This window comes from Nicotiana tabacum, chromosome 1 (assembly GCF_000715075.1).
Source record: "Nicotiana tabacum cultivar K326 chromosome 1, ASM71507v2, whole genome shotgun sequence".
NCBI classification, from domain to species: Eukaryota; Viridiplantae; Streptophyta; class Magnoliopsida; order Solanales; family Solanaceae; genus Nicotiana; species Nicotiana tabacum.
In genome coordinates this window covers 42245384-42266163 of record NC_134080.1, presented here as the reverse complement: position 1 = coordinate 42266163, position 20780 = coordinate 42245384, and the positions used below count along the sequence as shown (strand labels likewise).

Sequence of the window (20780 nt, the reverse complement as noted above, 5' to 3'; positions counted from 1 at the left end):
TTAATTGATGTGTTATAGCTGATGGGTAGTTTGGTAAATTTGTAATACGTTCGGGGGTAGTTTGGTAATTTCAGTAAGGTCGGAAGGGGTAGTTTAGGAATTGTACATTTTGTAATTGTTTATTTGAAGCATGGGGGACAAAATGAAATGGGGTGGGTTGTGATATGATTATTTAATATAAAGGGGGGACAAGATTTAATTTAAAGGGGAATCTTGCATTATTTTAAATGAAGCATGGGGGACAAAATGAAATGGGGTGGTGTGATATGTTTATTTAATGTAATGTGGATGAGTGGAAAGATAATGGGTTGGGTAGAGAAAAAGTATGGATTTTAATTAATTGAAAGGTTTATGGGATGGGTTATAAAAGAGAAGTCTTGAAATCAGATAGAGGGGAGACAGAAAAAAATGGGAGAGAGAAACAAATCTGAAAATAAGAGAGAAAAGGGCTGAACATTTAAGAGATAGAAAATTCCGAAAAATATTTAAGCTTTCAAATAAAAAAAAAACTAAAAAAAATATTCTGCTTTCTTTTGTTGTTTGAAATCAGAATTGATTGTTGTTTCATAAAAGCTGAAGCTTTTGTTTTTTTTGGATTACTACTCCATCGGTCTGTTACTGGGTTGTTACTGTTGTTGGGCTATTATTGTTGTGTTGTACTGATTTTACTGTTACTGCTGATTCTCATCTTCATTTTCTTTTGCTTCCAATATCAGGTACACAACTGACACGCCGGTTATTGTAATCCGAAATATGAAGCATGAATACGAAAAAATGAAGAGTTGAAATTTTGAATTATATTTAATTATATTCTGAATTTTATTTGTATGTATAAATTATGTAGTTTGCAAAAAATCAGAATCATGTAGATATTTAATACATATAGTGGAACATTCGACGATAGCTTAACAAATGAACTATCTACATCTATTGCCTAAAAATAAATAAATGGTGTAGTAATTCCGTTGAATAAAAAATCAAACGAATAGGCCATCTAGTAGGAAGTTGGTAGAAATTTATTTAGTTAAATAATATTGGTTAATTTCAGCATATAAATGGTCTAGGATTAAAATTAGAATTGCTATGTTTTTTTTAATTTGACAAACTGAGAACATGCCTAGTATAATGTAACTAGGTAATAACATGTAAATAAATTAAGATATTTCTCCTTTATTTTGTAGAGACAAATTTCAATAAAAAATGTAGGCATTTTAGGACTGTCCTTTTAAAAATAAAATGAGATGAGCCTCGCCCAATAAAATTCACTAATTGCGGGGCCCTCAATAAATATTTAATTGAGTATTTAGAATTCGGGATAGACTGTTTAGTGAATTCCACAGTCTTACCCATAAATAATAATATGCTAATCGCTTTAGGCACGATTTAATAATAATACATTCTTAAACATGGGTGCGCATTTATGCGACCCAAATCCAAATCCTAAAACATTGAATAAAAATACGTTCCGGATCGCGGGTGCATTTTATGTGACGCAATCCAAAGACATGTTTTTAAACGATGTTCACATTCTTGTAAAAATAATAATAACAATTATGAAAGCGGTAAAAAGATAAAATTTGCACATAAATTCATATTTGTATAAAATTAGATAATCAAGCCGAATATAACAGTTGAGCGACCGTGCTAGAACCACGGAACTCGGGAATGCCTAACACCTTCTCCCGGGTTAACATAATTCCTTATCCGGATTTCTGGTACGCAGACTGTAATATGGAGTCATTCTTTTCCTCGACTCGGGATTAAATTGGTGACTTGGGACACCCTAAATCTCCCAAGTGACGACTCTGAAATAAATAAATAAATCCCGTTTCGATTGTCCTTTAATTGGAAAAAAACTCCTTGTACCCTCGCGGGGGCGGAAAAAGGAGGTGTGACAACTACTTCTTTTTAGACTGCCTTATCATGACTTATTTGCTTTCGTTACTTTCGTTTTCATACTGCATTGAATTGATTGTCCTTATCTGACCTTTATTTGCCATGCTTTCTCTTGAGCCGATGGCCTTTCGAAAACAACTTCTCTACCCTCCAAGGTAAAGGTGGGGTGCACTCTATCTCCCCAGACCCCACTTTGTTGGTTTTCATCAGGTTAGTTGTTGTTGTATAACATCTTATCAAATTCTTGAGTCGATTTTATTATTCTACCTTTATTTTATACTTTTTCATTGTAAATTTATCGTTAATATTCTTACTTAGAGCCTCTCTCTAAAATTTAGCTTTAGGCTTGTTGAGATGGCCCTACAACGGACTTATCTTAATTGGTGATCTTTTATACTTCAAATATTACTAAATGAAAAAGAAAAACAAAGTTGAAAGTACTCCATACTACTTAACATTTCAACAAATACCATCGAATCAATGGTGGATCCAGGATCTTGTAGTCGTGGGTGCTCCGCCTCTTTATCTACAGTTGTTACGGTCAGAGGCGGATATAGTGTTCTACCTACAGGTTCATTGAACCCATAACTTTTTACGTAGAGTGAAAATTTATATGTAAACATTCAATAAAATTGCAAAAATAGTGGATATGAACCCATAACTTTAAAAATATATATAATGGGTTCAATGCTAAAAACCTTAACAGTTAAACCCATAGAGTTTAAATCCTGGATCCGCCTCTGATTACGGTCACAACATATAAGTGCACAACTACGTTTTATCCCACGATTGTAAAAATATTTAACAATATACTAAAAATTAATATTATAGTTAAAAGATTTAATTTATTCACGGTTATCCCTTGCGATTTTCATTTTTAAATACACAATAAGCAAACAAATATCATTTTTTGCTTATTTTACGTTTATTTTTAGAATTAACCTTCAGTGCAAAACTATTAGCAAAGATTGAACATAAATTGAATATTTTTAATTAATTACAAAAAAGTTTAAACCATATTACCAATTTCCTTCTACAATTGCAAAAGATGGAGTTTCATCAGTTTAGGTTTAATGGGGTTTGGGGGAAAGAAATTAAAAAACGCAAAGGCACTTAAAAAGAAAAGAAAAATATGAAAAAGACCATTCATTTTTGGAGCCGAATGGGCCACGATATTAGGGAAGAAAACAGAAAGAGAAAGAAGAAAAATTAAAATGAAGCAAATAAAATTAAAAGAGGAATACAGTAGTGAAGGGATTATTAATATCAAAATGAAAAAAATATTTTCAGGGATTTGATTCTGCGACTGTTCCATCTAGAGATCTCTCAAGTGCACTTTCTAAACAAAGCACCCACTTGCTTATTTTGTTCCTGGGTGCACCCACCTGCTTATTTTGTTCCTGTGTGCTTACTAAAATTATTTGTTAATTTAATACTAATTATTTACATAAAATAATGGTTCCGCACCAAAAGCAATGGGTGCTAGAACATCCATATGGCTCCACGTGCATCCGCCCACGCATCAAATAAAAATAAAGTTTTAAAATCTTCATTAAAGAAGAAAGGAAAAAAAAGGAAAGCAATATGTTCTCTCTCCTTTTCTTTTTATTTTTTCCTTAAATATTTTTTGTGAGTGTAAGATTGGTAAATGAATGAGAAAAGTCTTGTCAATTTATTTTGTAGAATGTCAAAAAAGAAAGAAACCCTTAGATTGGATTCCATATATGTCATATAAAACAAGCTAAATTAGGTGGTCGGCACCTCCTTTGAGGTAGTTGGCTGTTAGAAAGTTGAGGCAGTTGAATTTGTCGGTGTTTTCCTTAATAATATATCGTCCTTTTTCTCTCCTTGTTTTCGTTTTTTTTCTTCCCGGATATAGGGTGTGTTTGGTATGAAGGAAAATATTTTTCAATCTTTTCATGTTTGATTGGCTTAATTATTTTGGAAAATATTTTTCTTATGAACTCATTTTTTCCTCCAATTGGAGGAAAATATTATCCTTATCAAGAGAAAGGAAAATATTTTCCAAAACTCCTTCTCAACCTTCCCCACCCCACCCCCTCTCTCCAAAAAAGACTTTTTTAAAAAAAATTTAATTTTTCCGTTACCACCCATCCTATTACCCCTCCACCCCTCTCCCCAAAAGAAAATACATTTTTACTTTTTTTTTTGTAATTTCAAATTTTTGTTTTTTTCGTTTTTCTGCACCCCCTCCCCTCGGGGAAAAATAATATTTTTTATAATATATTTTTCAGTTCTAATTTTTTTATTTATCGGTTTAAAGGTTTAAAATTTTACAAGTTCCAAAGTTATGAGTTCAGAGGTTTATGTGTTTGGAAGTTTACAGGTTTAGAAATTATAAAGTTTACGGGTTCGAAATTTCGCGGTTTCGAAAGTTTAGCAGTTCGAAAGTTTATGAAATTTGTGGATTCGAAATGTTGTTGGTTTGAAAGTTTATGGCTTCATGTTTATTATATCTAAATTATTTATGTATACTCTTGAGAAGTCATTTTCCTTAATTTGCGTACCAAATACCGAAAAATGAATAAGATCACTACTTGTTTTCTAAAAAAATATTTTCTTGGAAAACATTTTCCATTATACCAAACACACCCATATTCTGGCTTTTATTTATGCCATTTCAAACTTATGTTCTTCACACTACCTAAACGATTAAAGAACATCCCCCAAAGAATGAAAACCAATTAAACTGAGTAAACAAGAATAATGACAAACAAGGTCGCGTGGCCTAATGGATAAGGCGCTCGCCTCCGGAGCGGGAGATTGTGGGTTCGAGTCCCACCGTGATCGTTTCCTTTTTTGCCTTAGGAAATTGTGGAACTTCTATTTTTGTCACTCCTACCATGTTATTTTCTCGATGCCTCAACGAGATAAAAAAAAAATATCCAATTTTTCTCCACCTAAATAGTGAAAATAAACCCCGCAAATTAATCATCTACTTCATTTTTTTAGTTCACTTATTTTTCAATATCTTTCTTGAAATTTATTTCTATTGTTCACTTTTGTACGTGTATTGTTTTCTTGCAGAAACTAATCATAACATGTGCCAGATTATGAAATAAGTTCTAAAGGAATATAGCTTTGTAGCTATTAAATGACTGAATACCAGCAACTGAAAAACTTACAGTACCTAGTTTTATTTATGTACATTTTGCTTCTCAAGAAAACTGGAAGACAGTCCAATCATTGATCGACAAACGTCTTAAACTTATAAATTTTTTAACAGCCTAAGCATCATATGATGAAAATTAAGTTCCACTGTGATTGTATGATTTGGTCATTCATGCTGGGGATAGTTTGTGGAACTAACCTCCAAAAACTATCCTTTTGTTGGTGAATCAGTTGCAACTTTCATATGTATTGGTCCTTTTCTATTTGCCCAGCAGAGGTAGAAAACTGAAGAAACTATCAGTACACCTGCTGCACTTCCAGCTACAATTCCAAATATTATTCCAACGCGTTTCTTCTTGTTTTTGGAAGAACCACCATATTTTTCCACTGCACCAAAACCATAAGTAAACAAAAGCGCGGGAATTCATCATTGGTTCTGGTGAAAAAGAAGAAAGGGAGTTAAAAGTGATATGAATGGAAATGCAATGAGAAGAACCTTGAGTGACATGGATTGCTGAGACTAAAGGACCATATGTGCTTTGAAAAGGAATGCAACAAGTGCCTTTTCCAGCCCACAAGAAATGAATTTCCATCACTCTGTTTGTCACATTTGCCTCAAATGTTTTCACTAAAGCTCTTTTTGATCCACCTGCTTCTTTCTGAATGTTCAAATCTTCAAGAACCTTTTCGCCCTTTATCCGTTGCAAAAAAAAAGAGGAGAAACTTTAGATAAGAAGGGGAACCTTGACGTAACTGGTAAAGTTGCTACTATGTGAACAGAAGTTCATGGGTTCGAGCCATGGAAACAGCCTCTTATAGAAATGCAGGCTGCGTATAATAGACCATTATGGTCCGGCCCTTCCCGGGCGCTGCACATAGTGGGAGCTTAGTGTACCGGACTGCCCTAAACTCTAGATAAGAAACTGATGAAAAACTTTCAACTGAATAAATATCCAATTCTTTACGGATAAGTTGGTTTAAGCTTGAAGTACCTGAATGTAAACATCAAATAACCGTCTCCCGAGGCCTTTCCAAGAGTGAGAATCATCCATTTGTATCTCAGCAAAATGAAGTTCTACTTTATATTTTCCATCGCTCAATCCAAAACCATAGTACCTTAATGAGTTAGGCGACATCCTAGCAGTTTTATAAAGCTCAGAGTCTAATGTGCTTGTGATCTGAGAACCTGTCTCAGCTATATAGTTTTGTCCATGTGGGTTGGAAATGAAAATGCCAGAACTGCTCACTGCCCATCGATTACTGGGGTTCATGTAAAACGAGGCTGCACTTAATGTCTCTGAGTCATTATCGTACTTGGTTCCATCTGCAGATTCTGTTTCCGTTCCTCCAGAGTTGATGGAAAAGGAAGCTAACACAAAAACTATATTTAGCATTCCAACATCAGATTAAAGTTCAGAAACATAAGCATATTTTACAAGTCTTATGGGGTCACTCCATTCTTTTCAACCTTTGTGTTAAAGTTTTGTTACTTAAGTGGTTATGAGTCCTCAAACCAGATTTTTAGTTTGTATTCTTTTTTCCTTTGTTTGCGCTCATCAAAATCTTAAAAAAGGGCTACCCTTCTATTTATACAAAAATCAGACTGATGAATTTCAAGATAAGTAAATGTAACATCCCAATTTTCTATAACTTGAGCAAGATGGGATCTTTGGGACAGAAATGTAGAGCTTCAATATCATGCCCTTGCTAATGTAATGAGTTTTGCTCATACAAGATTCCTTCCTCGGCCTTACATTATTCAAATGGGAAATAGGTTTCCAATGTTCACTATCCGGCTAATATGATGTGAGTTTTAAAATATACCTCACTAGTTATTTTCTAAAGGAACTTAATGGAAGAAGTCTCATCATACGTGGGAAAGGAGTGCACTTACACGAACTAGCTATGTCGAGGCACCTGGTGTTCCCTTGCAGGCACGATAAAGTTGAAGAAGCCTTGCTACATCAATCAAATTAAATATATGCGCCATATCAGCAAAGCAAGTAGTAGCGGCCATTTTAACTGATAGAACTAAAACTATTTTATTGTTTACCTACATATTTGAGATGGATGACAAACAGAAACGAGAAAAGAGGAAACTTTCGAAGGAATCAATGATTTATATATGTGCTGATTAGTAGAAGCCAGAGTAGTTCCCTGTGGAATCAATAGCAGTACGACCCAAGCCAAGGAACCCAAGGAATTGAAATGAGTACAAGTGTGTAGCTAATAAATTGCATACCTTTTCTTTAAGATAATTTAAAAAGACTTTCCATTCTTGTCTAATAAGGAATCAAAAGAGGAAATTGGTTTAATGTCATGGCTTATACATCATCAAAGCAATAACTGAACTATCTAATGGTTTGAACTCCTGTATTAATAATAGCAAAATGAGATTATAATCCTTATTATTTCAGTCATGCTAACTCTTTTTAAAGGATTCTCAACAATGTATGGATATCACTGTTTGCGAAATTTTGATCTGTAAGTGGCGGAGGCGATATACCTTCCATCTGAAGTTCTGTCACTAATAGCAGTCCCAAAAACATTCCTGAATGAATTTTACATATGAACCAAACGGAAATACTTCAGACGGATGCACCAATTGAAAATAAACTGCTGTCTAGAACGTAAACAAATTTGTAAAGTTTGAAGAGAGCTAAACTCACATTGATAAACCTGATCCCTTTGGTGTTAGGTCTCCAGAGAGAGAATTAAAGGAGACATCTCTGTCATTCAAAATAGGAGAAATAACTATTATAAGAAAGAAGTAAGGAATAAACACTGAAACATAGAGTAAAGTGAGCTGAAAAGTGTAGAACGGCCTTCTGCACTACTCAATCCTCAAAACTCTAATATGCACACTGTGAGGATTACTGAAAAGGATAATACAATTGTATTTTTCTTGAAGCAGCTGACACAAAATTTGACATGCGAATCTTATGGATATGGGTACAACTAGGCATTGGATCATCATACATGAACACCTAGAGAAAATGGTGCATTTAGTTCACCAGGTTTAAAAAAGAATTCTCTTTTGAGTAGGTGGAGCAAACTCACGACTTAATACTTATATCTGACACTGGAAATAACTTAATTAAGGAGACTCTTCTTTGGGAATTCTTTACAGTTTGAGAATCCTCCTAGCAGTATGTCTAAATGTATAGTTTGAAAGTAATCCTGCAAAAAGATAAACTATAAAACTCTGTTAGGCTGGAGTTTGAACTAGTGAAAAGAGAATGTATAGAGACAACGGAGAAATTAAAGTGTAAGAATTGGGAAGGGACTTCTTGAAATCACTTGATGTTCACATACATGAGACCAGCTTAAAAATGAGCTTTTATAACGGATAATCAACAATTAGGAAAGATGAACAATGAAATTAATGGAACTGCAGAGAGAAATCAGAACCACATAGTATGTCAACAATGAAATGATGCATCAGAAACCTCAAGATACAAACTCTAGTAAGAATTAGCAAAATCAGGTCAAAGATTAAGACTTACAAGGCAGTGAGATTTGACCTCATGATATTGGGAGGTAGCTTGCCGCTCAAGTTGTTGCTTCCTAGATATCTGAGATGCAAAACTAACTTCAATTATAGTAGCCGTTACAGAACCAATGAAAATAGGTCCGCACCAAATCTTAAAAGCACTTTACTTGCTTAACAAGAAAGACCAGTTTCCAACATTTTGTTATTTTTCGCCAGTAAGTTTTAATTTACACAACAGATGTAGACATATTTCTCTCGCACATTATATTTTAAAGGTATCTTGCTGCTGATTGACTTCAAAGGAAAGTAAGGGATTGACTTACAAGAATCGTAATGAAGCAAAGTCTTCAAATGATCTTGGTATTTGACCTGTCAACTTGTTGAAGCTCAAGTCCCTTTGTGGTGGTATTTAATCAGAGGAGGGCAAGTTATCAGATAAGTATGCACATTCGGAAATTGCAAGTATAGGGAAAATCTAAACATATACATATGAACCGCCTCCTATATTTCAACTAATGTCAGAAGAAGAAGCTTTAGCGAGAGAGAGGCGTTGCTTGAAACAAAGAGCATGAATCTAACAATTGATTCTATCAAAGTAACTTACAGAATTTCCAAGTTTCCAAAAGAGCTAAGTTTCTCTGGTAGCTGGCCAATAATTCGGCAATTTCTCAATGATCTACAGGTGAAAAACATATGAATTGACTCACGTCAGAATCATCAATGATAATAACAATAGAAATCTTATTGTGAAGCACTGAGCCACAAGATCATACAATATGGAAAGACTCGTTAAGTTCTCCACGAAATCCAGAGAAGAATCTTCAGTATGCAGATCGCCTATTCTCCTACATATAGAAAAAGGAATAGGCAATGCCTATGAGAAAATCTGAAACAGCATTTCCTGTTAACGGGACAAAAAATATGTTTCCACAACTTGCTGTACTGGATCAGAATATACACTGAGCAAGAGGAGAACAGACGATGACTTGATTTATGTGAAGATTTATCAAGATAACCGTATGTCACTAGATAACGTTGATTTGGAAAGATTTTTTCCAATCAAACCAAGCTTAGGAAGAGAGAGCTTAAAGCTGTTAACTTTCTGCATGTTGAGGTTCATTTGTGTTGATAAGTAGCATAAGGCAAATCATGTCCATGATCCAAATTCAATACTCGAGTCACCGAAATTGCATTATTGCATTACATAAAAAATCTAAATACAATTTTATATTTTGTTATAGCCGTCTGTGAAGGAACATAGAACATACAGCAAATTGGTATCACATACTTTAACAGCGATAAACCTTACAAATCTTGTAGTTTATTTAAGGCACCATAATTGCTTGGAATTGGTCCTTCAAGAAGTGTTCCTTCTAGTCTCCTGTTAACAAGAACTAATCTCTCAGAAATCTGTTAAACAGAAGACAATAAAAAAAACGGATGCATTTATCTGGAAACCTAAGATAAAAGAAATGCTAGTTAATCAGAAAACCAGAAAAACAAAGTCATTCATACAGGACTTGGAAGTTCATAAAGTTCACAAAGAATTCAGGAAGCTTTCCGGTAAAACGATTGTCAGATGCCCATCTGAAACATGAAAAGGAACTCCAAGTCAGTATGGCAAAGTTGAACATTTTTTTCTTGAAATATTATTGAACAATTTTGACTAGTGTTGAGGGCTAGAGACGAAGAGGTACAAAATCTCGAGGGACTTCAAATTTGATAGCTCCCTTGGAATTGGACCATTCACTCCACTGCCATCAATATACCTGAGATTCCAATAATATTATCAGTATCTAGTGGCAAAGACTACAGATTGTCAATTCAAATGGATTAAACATATATCCCTTTGATTCTTACAAGACAGCTAATTCACTTCTTGGAATAAGTACTTTCTCTTTTCATATGTATATCATCCGCGAGCTAAAAACTAATGATACAAAAACATAAAACAAAAAAATTTACATAAACTTACAGCTGCTGTAAGGAGACTAAGTTTCCAAGCTGAGGTGGCAACGGTCCGTTGAAATTATTTGAACCAAAACTTCTGTATAAAGGGTAATCTTTCTTAGGAAAACAACAGTAGGGAAAAGAAAAATGCTTAAACTCTACTAAGTCCGACAATAATACAACTCAAAGCGAGATGAATACTTACAAGGAGATCAAATTGGTTAGACTTCCAAGTTCCGGAGGCACAGAACCAGTGAGATTGTTAATGCCAAGGCTCCTGTTTCATAAATTTCTTAATCACAATTATAACAAGTTGATTCCAAGAACCAGAAAGATACATGAATCAACAATGAAAACAATAAGGAAAATTGTAGGAAGCTAAAGTGCTACTAACAAGTATTGCATCTTTGGTAACTGTCTTATTTCAGCTGGAATGGTCCCATTGATAACATTTTGACCCAAATTCCTACATAACAAAACATCTTCACTAAACTCCCTTAAGTTAAAGAATAATATTACAGTACTAATTATAGCAGTATTGCAATCACTTACAAGTCCATCAATTCTCTTAGCACAAATAATTCTTTAGGAATCTCACCAGAGACATCCAAGGCATAAATTTTCCTGAACATATAACCATTAAAAACACTCTAAAGAGCAAAACTCACAAACTCAAGAGAAGAGAAAATTAGCTCACAAATGTGTAATATGGCAGATAGTAGCAGAACAATCACAAGCAACCCTAGGATTAGCTTGTTCTGGTGCCCAAGGAGCATTTCGATTACAGGGATCCGTGGTTAGATTTAGCTTGCTCCTCAAATTCCAATGGTCAATAATCTTATTCAGTGCATCCACTATTTTATAAGAAGAAAACAATCAATTAATTAATCAATCAACTATGCCTTAATTCAAAACAGTTTGATCGTCAGTTATATGAGTCCTCTATACTTGTTCTGCTTGTACAACGTATCTAGGGGAGCATGTCTCAACAAGTTCATTACTAAGATAATTGTCATAATTTAATTATTTCAACACTAGCTGTCGACCTAAAAAAAAAGCAGTCTGGTGCACTAAGGCTACACGCGGGGTTCAGGAAAGAGCCGGACTACAAGGTCTATTGTACACAGCCTTACCCTACATTTCTTCTTCTGTTCCAGTTTAGGTGAACCTATTTTCTTTTTTGGTCCGTTCCAAAAAGAATGACTTCTTTCTAAATTTGGAAATAATGTAGTTTAAACTTACAATTCTACCTTAATGAGAAACTTTTATAACCAAACAAATACTATGAGCCCCTTTTTGAATTATTTAGGACCACAAATTTCAAAAGTCTTCATTTTTTCTTAAATTTCGTGCCCAGTCAAACAGGTTCACATAGATTGGAACGGAGGGAGTATAAGAGACTGTTTCCACGGCTCAAACCAGTGGCCTCCTGGTCCGGTTGCCCAAGGCTCCCCTTCTACTAGTTGTTGACCTACAACAACCCGATAAAATCTTTAAAAAACAAAAGGTTATGAGGAAAACCATATTACAAAAGAAATAAAAAGGAACCTTCAATAGGGTCAGTGAATGGTTGTGCAGCAGCAATTTTCAACATCAAAAGGACAAGAAAGCAAATACCCAGAAAACCCATTACTGAGCACTACCAGCAGAGGCTTAATTTCCTTTCTAATCTGGGGATGGTGCTGTTGATGAAGTTGAAGCTTAGCTTATAAATAGGAAGGCTTGGTGGTGAAGTGAATAAGCCAAGAAGATACAACAGAGTGGAGTCATGACAATGGAATTTCTGGATTTTCTTTGGTCATACAACTATAGTCTTCGTTGACCTTGATAAAGAAATGATTAGTAATTGTTCTAAATTCAAGCTGATGCAAAGCAACCAAAGGAAGAAATTGAATATGTGACCATCCCCTTTTTCTTTGACTGTTGTCTTACCCGCCAAATTTTGTTAAGGTAGTTGCTTCTTTTACAATATTTTGGTAAGAATAAATATTGATTGGGTAAAGAATTGTTACACGCAAATTAACTTGTTGAAGTACGTTATTTTTATTTTTTAAATTTTTTAAAGTTATTAAGTCCCATGTAATCGAAGAGAGAAAAGTCGAAGCAAACCAATTTTATTTTGGTTTGGATTGGATTGCACTTTTTAAAACCAAAAATAAAAAATAAAACACAAACTGAACTATGCAAAATCGAACCGGAAAATTGAGCGCTTCCCCTGAATGGGGCCCTACGCGGCGCGAATCTGAATATAGTCGGACTCCAATAAGAATACCTGACACCGAGTGAGAAACCAAAAAAAAATCCTAATAAAAAACAGCAAGTCAAGAGCAAGGACACACAAGTAGGTGAAAAAAGAAAGTACACACAATTGGAGATGGACATTTCAAGTACTGTATAGGTAGTCTTACTAGATTAATTAACCAGAAAATGTTGAACAATTATTGGAAGAAGGCAAAACATGAAATATTAAATTGGTTGATATGAACACGGAAATAAAAGTTTTTAGGGAAAAGAAGGGTCGTAGAGATGTTACAAACACTAAAATCCATCATGATATAGTTTAGTAATTAACACGAGTAATAAAGTCCCAATTACAATAAAAATTTCTCGTTTTCAGCCGGCCTAGCCATTATAATTCAAATCTATAATCAAGTTGAGGGTGAGCATAATTGAATCACTAGTATTTTTTTATAGCTTTTGGGCACACATGTTGCACGTGTATCCCATATTATTAATACAAAATTTAAAAAAAATTATATTATTTTGTACATATATAATAAACCGCTTTGAATCATGACTGCATTTATAAGAAAAGGATTGCACGTAAAAATCATAATAATCTGAATATTTAAGCAAAAAAAAAAAGGAAGGAGAAGATAAAATTAAGAAATGTAAATGTTAGCTCAAAAAATTTATTACACGCATGGGAAGTTAAAGAGCTTAACTTTAAAAAGTGAAGAATTTAGATACATGTACCTTAATAATTCTTTGACAATCTAAGGCAAGTTTAACATTACAAAATTAACTTTTGTAGCTTACACATTTTATTTATTAATATTAAAGGTATTATCAATATTACTTTTAAGTGCATAAAAGTCAATAATATTATAGGGTTATTTTACTATTTCGTATTCAATTTTGATCTCCATGCTTATAATATAGTACTAGGATCCATTCTGCGATTACAACGATTTAGTTAGTCTGATCCAAAAGAAATCAGATTGATTGTGATGACCCAAAAGGCTATCACTTGTTTTAGAAATAAATTCTATGTTCCGAAGCCTTAAAACTTCTCTTTTATCTCACTTCGGTTTGCGTGCGCAGTCCGAATGTGTATCCGGAGAGTCATTATGTAAAAATATGTGAAAAATAATAAATTTTGCTCTTAAAATGAATTTAAGTTGACTTCGGTCAACATTTTGAGTAGACGGACCCGGACCCGTGATTTAACGATTTCGGAGGGTCAGTAGGAAAATATGGGACTTGGGCGTATCTCTAGAATCGAATTCCGAGGTCCCAAGCCCGAGAAATGAATTTTTGAAGAAAATTGTTTAACTGAAAATTTTAGAGTTTTTGGAAATGAATGTAATTGAATTTGATGGTATCGGGTCCGTATTTTGGTACAGGTCTTATATATGATTTAAGTTGAGCCTGTAAAATTTGATAAGAAACGGACTTGAAATGACGTGAATCGAACCCTCGATTGTGAAATTTGAAACTTAAGTGCTCTTGAGATTTTCTTTGATTTTTATGCTAAATTCGTTGTTAAAGCTGTTAATTTGGCGATTTGATCGTATGAGTAAGTCCATATGATGTTTTTGAGTTAGTATACATGTTTGGTTTGGATCCCCCGAGGGCTCGGATGAGTTTCGAAAGGTTTTTAAACTTAGAAAAGTTGCAGGTTTGCTGTCTCAGGTGCACAGAGGTTTTGTTCTTCGCGTTCGTGTGGCTCCACTCACGAACGCGTAAGGCAAACTTCCTCAGGTGCCAGTTTGTTCTTCGTGAACGCGAAGCTGTGGGGAAGTTACCTTTCGCGAACGCGTCCAGGCCCTCTTGAACGCGTAGGGTTAGTGGCATGGGGGAGGTATTTCAAATTTGTTCTACGCGAACGCGGCCACCTGACCGCGAACGCGAAGGCACTAGGAGCTGAAGCTCCGCGAATGCAAGCCGTTGAACGCGAACGCGATGGTCAGCTGGGCCTGATCCATCGCGAACGCGACCGGCCTATCGCGAATGCGATGAAGGCCTGCCCAGTCATTTTTAAAACAGAAGCAAAAACGGGCAGAACCCATTTACTTCATATTTTCAAAATTTGGGAGCATTGAGGTGATTTTCAAAGAACAATTTCTTCCCCAAAGTATTGGTATATGATTCTAAACCTTTTTCTTTCGATTTCCCATTGCATTTCATCAATTTTCATCCAAAAATCTAGGGGTTTTATGGTAGAAATTAGGAATTTGGGTAGAGTTAGGGCTTTTTGATTAATGGGGATTTAGACCTCATTTTGGGGTCGGATTTCGAAACTAATTACATATTTGGGCTCGCGGGTGAATGGGTGATCGGGTTTTAGTCCGAACCTCGAGTTTCAACAAAGCGGCCCCGGGGTCGTTTTTGACTTTTTGGAGAAAATGATAGAAAACCTATAATTAAGCATTGGGTATGAATTCTTTAGCATTTATTGATGTTGTTAAATTAATTTGGACTAGATACAAGTAATTTGGAGGCGAATTCTAAAGGAAAAACAGTGTTTGAGACTTGAGTTGGCCATGGAAGTTGAGGTAAGTGTTTGGTCCTTAGCTTGAGGGATTAAGAGTTGTGTCTTATTTGCTATGTGTTAATTGTGGAGTACGATGTATAAGCATGGTGACGAGTATCTATACGTCGGTGTCACGCATAATTTGTGACTCCGTTGTGATTTATTCATGCTTAATATGTTGATTATCATTGTTGGTTCCCTTTCCGGGATATTGTTGTTATATTCTTGTTCCCTTGCCGGGATGTTATGGTTTAACATATTGTCTCCCTTGCGGGGATGTTATTGTTATGACTTTGTCTCCCTTGCCGGGATGTTATTGTTTATTATATTGTCTCCCTTGCCGGGATATTGTTGTTGTACTCTTGTGCCCTTACCAGGATTCTTTGTGACTGATATTGACTTGTAAATGGGATCGGGTGGCACACCGCCACAGTGATATTTGAAATGGGAGCGGGTTGCATGCCTGCAACAAGATATATGAAATGAGAGCGGGTTGCATGCCTGTAACAAGATATATGAAATGGGAGCGGGTTGCACGCCTGCAACGAGATATATGAAATGAGATCGTGATGCACGCTTGCAATGAGATATATAAAATGGGATCGTGTTGCACGCCTGCAATGAGATATATTAAATGGGATCGGGTTGCACGCCTACAACAAGGAAGAAATGAAAGTGAATACTGTGTTTGTTTTTTCCTTGTTCTTGTTGGCATTTAAATTTTGGTTTCTTTACATTCCTATTTTGATAGTATGTTGTTATATGGTACTCTCCGCAGTATGTTTTTCCCTCCCATCTTTACTGTGAATAGCTGCTTTTATTTTTGCAGTATATGATTTAACTGCACAGGTTTATTTGGTAGTTTGGTCCTAGCCTCGTCACTACTTCGCCGAGGTTAGGCTACGCACTTACCACCATATGGGGTCGGTTGTACTGATACTACACTCTGTACTGTGTACAGATACTGGTACTGGAGCCTTTGGACCGCAGTGAGGTTGCTGCCTTCAGTCCAACAGGGGACCCGAAGTAGTCCTGCAGGCGTCCGCGGGCCTTGGCGTCTCCTTCTATCATTTTTTTTTCTGTTTTTACTTATTCAAAGACAGATTCATGTATTTCTATTCAGACTTTATTTGTAGTAATCTTAGACAGTCTGTGAAATTGTGACACCAAATTCTGGGTAGAGTTGTATTTAGACTTCCGCAGTTTGTATTAAGTTAAATTATCAGATTTGTCTTCCGCTTTGTTATTGATATTATCATTTCTGCTGTTTTGGTATGTTGTTTTAAAATTATAAAGACTTAAATGTCACACCTCCTTTTTCGCCTACACCTCCGGGAAAGGGTGTATAAGGGAGTTTTTCCAATTTAAGTGACAATCGAAACGGAATTATTTTATTTAAAATTTAGAGTCGCCACTTGGGAGATTTATGGTGTCCCAAGTCACCGGTTTAAATCCCGAATCGAGGAAAAAATTGACTATGTTTAACAGTCCGCGAACCAGAACCCGAGTAAGGAATTCTGTTAACCCGAAAAAGGTATTAGGCATTCCCGGGTTCCGTGGTTCTAGCACGGTCGCTCAACTGTCATATTCGACTTATTTATCTGATTTTAATACATTTTGAACCTTTGTGCAAAATTTAACTTTTAGCCTCTTTTATTATTATTATTTTAAAAGAGAATTACAACGTCGTTAAAGCACGTCTCGAACCACGTCACATAAATGCACCCGTAGTTTTTAACATATTTTAACGTCGTTGAGATTTGATTTGGGTCACATAAATGCGCACCCGAATTTAGGAAAGTAATTTTATTAAATATGCGCCTAAAGAGACTATCATGTTATTAAATTCGGTGAAGGCCGTGGATATTCGCTAAACGGCCTCTCCCGAAAGCTAGATAGTTATTAAAAATAGAGGGCCTCACCGCTTGTACGTTTTATTTTGGCAAGGCACGCTTCTTTTATTTTTAAAAGGACATTCCTAAAGTGTCTACATTTTCTATTTAAGTTTGTCTTTAAAATAAAAGAGAAAAATCCTAGTTAATACATGCTTGAAAAGGCCATCACTTATTTATCGGATTAAAGCAAACGCAACCGGATGATTGCAATTTTCCGGTTGCGTAAAAGGAGATTATTTCATGCCTTATTCTATAGGCCAATACTACTGAAATTGAAATTATAAATAATACAGAATTGACAAACAATATATATTCAAAAGAAACTAATTATCCTATAACTAATTTAAACCCACACTGTTAGATGAAATGAACCGTTGGAACTAATTGTTTTCAACTACTTGAAACTAAGCCAAACTTAATTACTAATGATTACGAAAGTTTGCTTAAGCTTGATCATTAACTTAAATAACCAGTTGGATTAGTGTTCTTAGCATTACTACATTGAATCGCACTTCAAATATATCAAGACTACGGATTATACGAAATTACTAACCAATTATATTTGCCTAACACTTACGGATCTTTGTTACTAACAAGATTCAAAAAAAAATTACAAACTTCAAGTTACTTCTATTCCAATATTCACGAGTTCAAAGCTAGATTTTACCAACCAATTAAATCGATTCACCACATTAACTAATTACCAATTCGAGTTGGATGTGATTCCGAAGCTACATTTTTTAAATATATGAATTAGCAAAACTAAAACTGATAACTATGCAATTCTTACAGAAATACGTCCAATAGTTCAACAATCTAACAATTCTGCTCAAATTAAACATGCATACTGTATTGACTTATATTCACGTCATTTCAAAGATCTTAGGTCCGCAATCTAACGTTATGCCCTATCTAGCTGCTAATCAGTGATCTTACAAAAATAGTCTTAATACTACATGCCTCTACCTTTCATACAACATGAAACACATAACTAATATCTAACTACAATACAATTATTCTATAGTTAAATACAGAAATCTTCTGTCCATTTTATTTCAACTTCAATAATCAAACATCGAGGTGATTCAAAGTAGTGTACCTGATAATAGAACAGAAGAAAAAGGTGAGGATTAGCAGATCAGTAGCAGACAACAACAACAATAACCAACAAGCAACTTAAAACCAATGGAACAAAATCCGGCAACCAGCAGTCCCGAAAACCAATAGAGAAAAAAACCCCAGAAATAGCAATGAAACAGTAACAAATGTCCAATAGCACACTTCAGGAAATACTACTTGAAAACCAACAATGCCAAACAATTATTTTAGTTTGAAAGTCAGCCTATTTCAACTTTAAAATTACTGAATTCTGATGATAAAATCCAGCAGGTTTTTAACTTGAACTATGAATGTTTTTCCTTTCTTCAAAGTTCCGCTTTCATTCACTCTTAAACTCTCCAAAATTCCTCTCCTTTCTCTGAAAAACAATGTCCCCCTCTTATACAGACATACCTTACCTTTTAAACCTACTGCCCGACCCCCCTTTCTCCCACTAAATCTGAAATTTTCCACTTAAAATCCACTAAGAAAAACTTTTCCTTATTTTCAGCCCCCCCATTCCCTTTTGTTCCCCATTACCATATTAATATATAGACACCAACATCCCACTAATAAAACACTAACATTAACATATTATTCTAACTGTTTCATTCCCAAATCACTCCCGAAATCCCTTAATATTACTGCCCCCCTTAATACAACTATTCAAATATATTAAAACTTTTGATTCTAAAATCTGCTCAACTAGCAATTAACTAAAACTAATTTGATTAACAGCTATAACCAATTCTCCTAACAAACTGAATGATTAAGGTTGAATTCCAATTGACACAAATGAACTGAATTTAAATCATATTTACACCACACAGAACTCAGCAGAACCATTAACACTGAAACTAAAAATTGAACTAAAAATGAACATGAATATAGGTAACATGAATGCAGGTTCATTGTCAGCCTATTGACAATGCCCTGAAGCTAAATGTCCCCAGATCAAGCACACACAACATTCGACCTTAAATCATTTTACGAAACTACTGATAAAACTTGACTTAATCCATGATAACTGATTAAACGATTGCCTACAACAATTGACAGAAATTACTCAGAAATAGACAATCAGGCCATTCAAGTAACAATGACAAGAACATGGACAGGGACTAACATGAAACTAATTAATCGACGCAACTTATTAATCGATTATACATACACAATTGGTAACAACAAACAGAATCAAACATACAAACAGGGTGATTCATGGCTTTGGACAAAACAGGGGACTTATGAAACTAATTATTCGACGACATTAATCAAATCGAATGTGTAGTTTATAACAGGTACAATTAGTCAACAAACAGAAAAATCGACCAAATAAAAAGGTCACTGGAGATGAGAAGATGAATTGATAAAGAATGGAAAAATCAACAAAACTAAACTAAATAGATACACAGATAAAAAAAACATGAACACAGAACAAGGGAAAAAGAAAAATACCTCAGAACATCAGAACTATACGGACCCAGGCTCGAACTCGGACTCGGACACTTTGAGGTCGAACAGACCTTAGTCGAAGTGTTCTCAACTGAGAACACTTCGATTAAGGTCTATTAGACCCCAAATCCTCACTTAATTTGGACGGATTCCATGATTTTGAATTTCTAGGGTTCCTGGTTTTCGATTTAGGGTTCGAACGTTTCTAGGCAGATTTGAACGGAACCAAAGTCATATATGGTATGAGGGAGGTCTGAGGGTTACCTGGTATGAACTTGGAGTGGATTGGGGTAGGTTCATGTTTGGCTCGAATCTTCAAATGAAGATTCGAGGCGTTTCAGGAAGATTCGAGCCAGATGGTTAACATATTTGGAGCGAGGGTGGTCTGATGGTCTTATGGTGTTGATTTGGTGACCGGCGGCGTTGTTGCCGCCAGGTTTTAGTCGGTGGGGTGTCATGGCGGCTAGGGTTTCAGTGAGGGGTGTTTGGTTCAGTCTCTGAGTTGAGACGATGAACAGGAAGACGAGGGTGGATGTTTGGTTAGGGGGCTGGGGTAGGAGGTTGAGTTTATATAGGGGCGGGGTTGTTTGATCCTGGCCGTTCAATCAAGCACGATCGATGACCTGGATCGTTTCATTTAATGGCACGACGCCGTTTGGTCTCTATACGAAATTGGGCCGAATTTGGGTGAAAATGGGTCGGGTATAGAGGAGGCCTTGAGGCCGTTGGATCAAGATAGATGAACGGCTCAGATCTGATCATTTAAAACGGCGTCGTTTCAATTATGCAGGGGCTGAACTGGACCGTTTGATTGAAACAAATCAACGGCCTAGATTTGAGACTTAGAAACGATGTCGTTCGAGTCTTCTGAGGGACTAGCTGAAATGGACTGGGTCTTTTGAATGTTTGGGCCTGATTTTTGGTCTAAAATTTTGGCCCAAATCCGATTTGCCTTATATTTTCAACTCTTTTCATTTTCTTCTTTTAATTAATAATTAACAAAAATTCTAAAAATAAATTGTACAACCAAAATTAAACTACAAAATATTAATTAACTCTTAACAACAATTAGCACACAAGTTAAAACATTTAATTAAAATAAAATCAC

General features: G+C 35.2%; 1 protein-coding gene and 1 non-coding gene across 4 annotated transcripts; one reads left to right on the top strand and one right to left on the bottom strand.

Moving 5' to 3' along the window:
* Positions 1 to 4634: 4634 nt before the first annotated feature.
* TRNAR-CCG (transfer RNA arginine (anticodon CCG)) lies at positions 4635 to 4707 on the top strand. Its single transcript has one exon. It is a non-coding gene; the product is annotated as a tRNA-Arg (tRNA).
* Positions 4708 to 4979: 272 nt separating this feature from the next.
* On the bottom strand, positions 4980 to 12380 carry LOC107819348 (putative LRR receptor-like serine/threonine-protein kinase At1g56140). Of its 3 annotated transcripts, none has more exons than XM_075250258.1 (19): positions 12020 to 12340; positions 11169 to 11942; positions 11024 to 11095; positions 10866 to 10937; positions 10677 to 10748; positions 10497 to 10568; positions 10219 to 10290; positions 10037 to 10108; positions 9831 to 9902; positions 9295 to 9366; positions 9126 to 9197; positions 8845 to 8916; positions 8535 to 8603; positions 7698 to 7757; positions 7535 to 7579; positions 6923 to 6987; positions 6021 to 6397; positions 5525 to 5720; positions 4980 to 5415 (listed from the first exon to the last, which is right to left on the bottom strand). In XM_075250258.1, exons 3-19 carry the CDS (start codon positions 11029 to 11031, stop codon positions 5237 to 5239), a joined length of 1647 nt encoding a protein of 548 aa, XP_075106359.1. In that variant the 5' UTR covers positions 11032 to 11095; positions 11169 to 11942; positions 12020 to 12340; the 3' UTR covers positions 4980 to 5236. The 3 variants fall into 3 exon arrangements, with proteins under 3 accessions (XP_075106359.1, XP_016500940.1, XP_075106361.1); XM_016645454.2 differs by having other exon boundaries at positions 11169 to 11325; XM_075250260.1 differs by lacking the exon at positions 11169 to 11942 and having other exon boundaries at positions 12020 to 12380.
* Positions 12381 to 20780: the final 8400 nt, after the last annotated feature.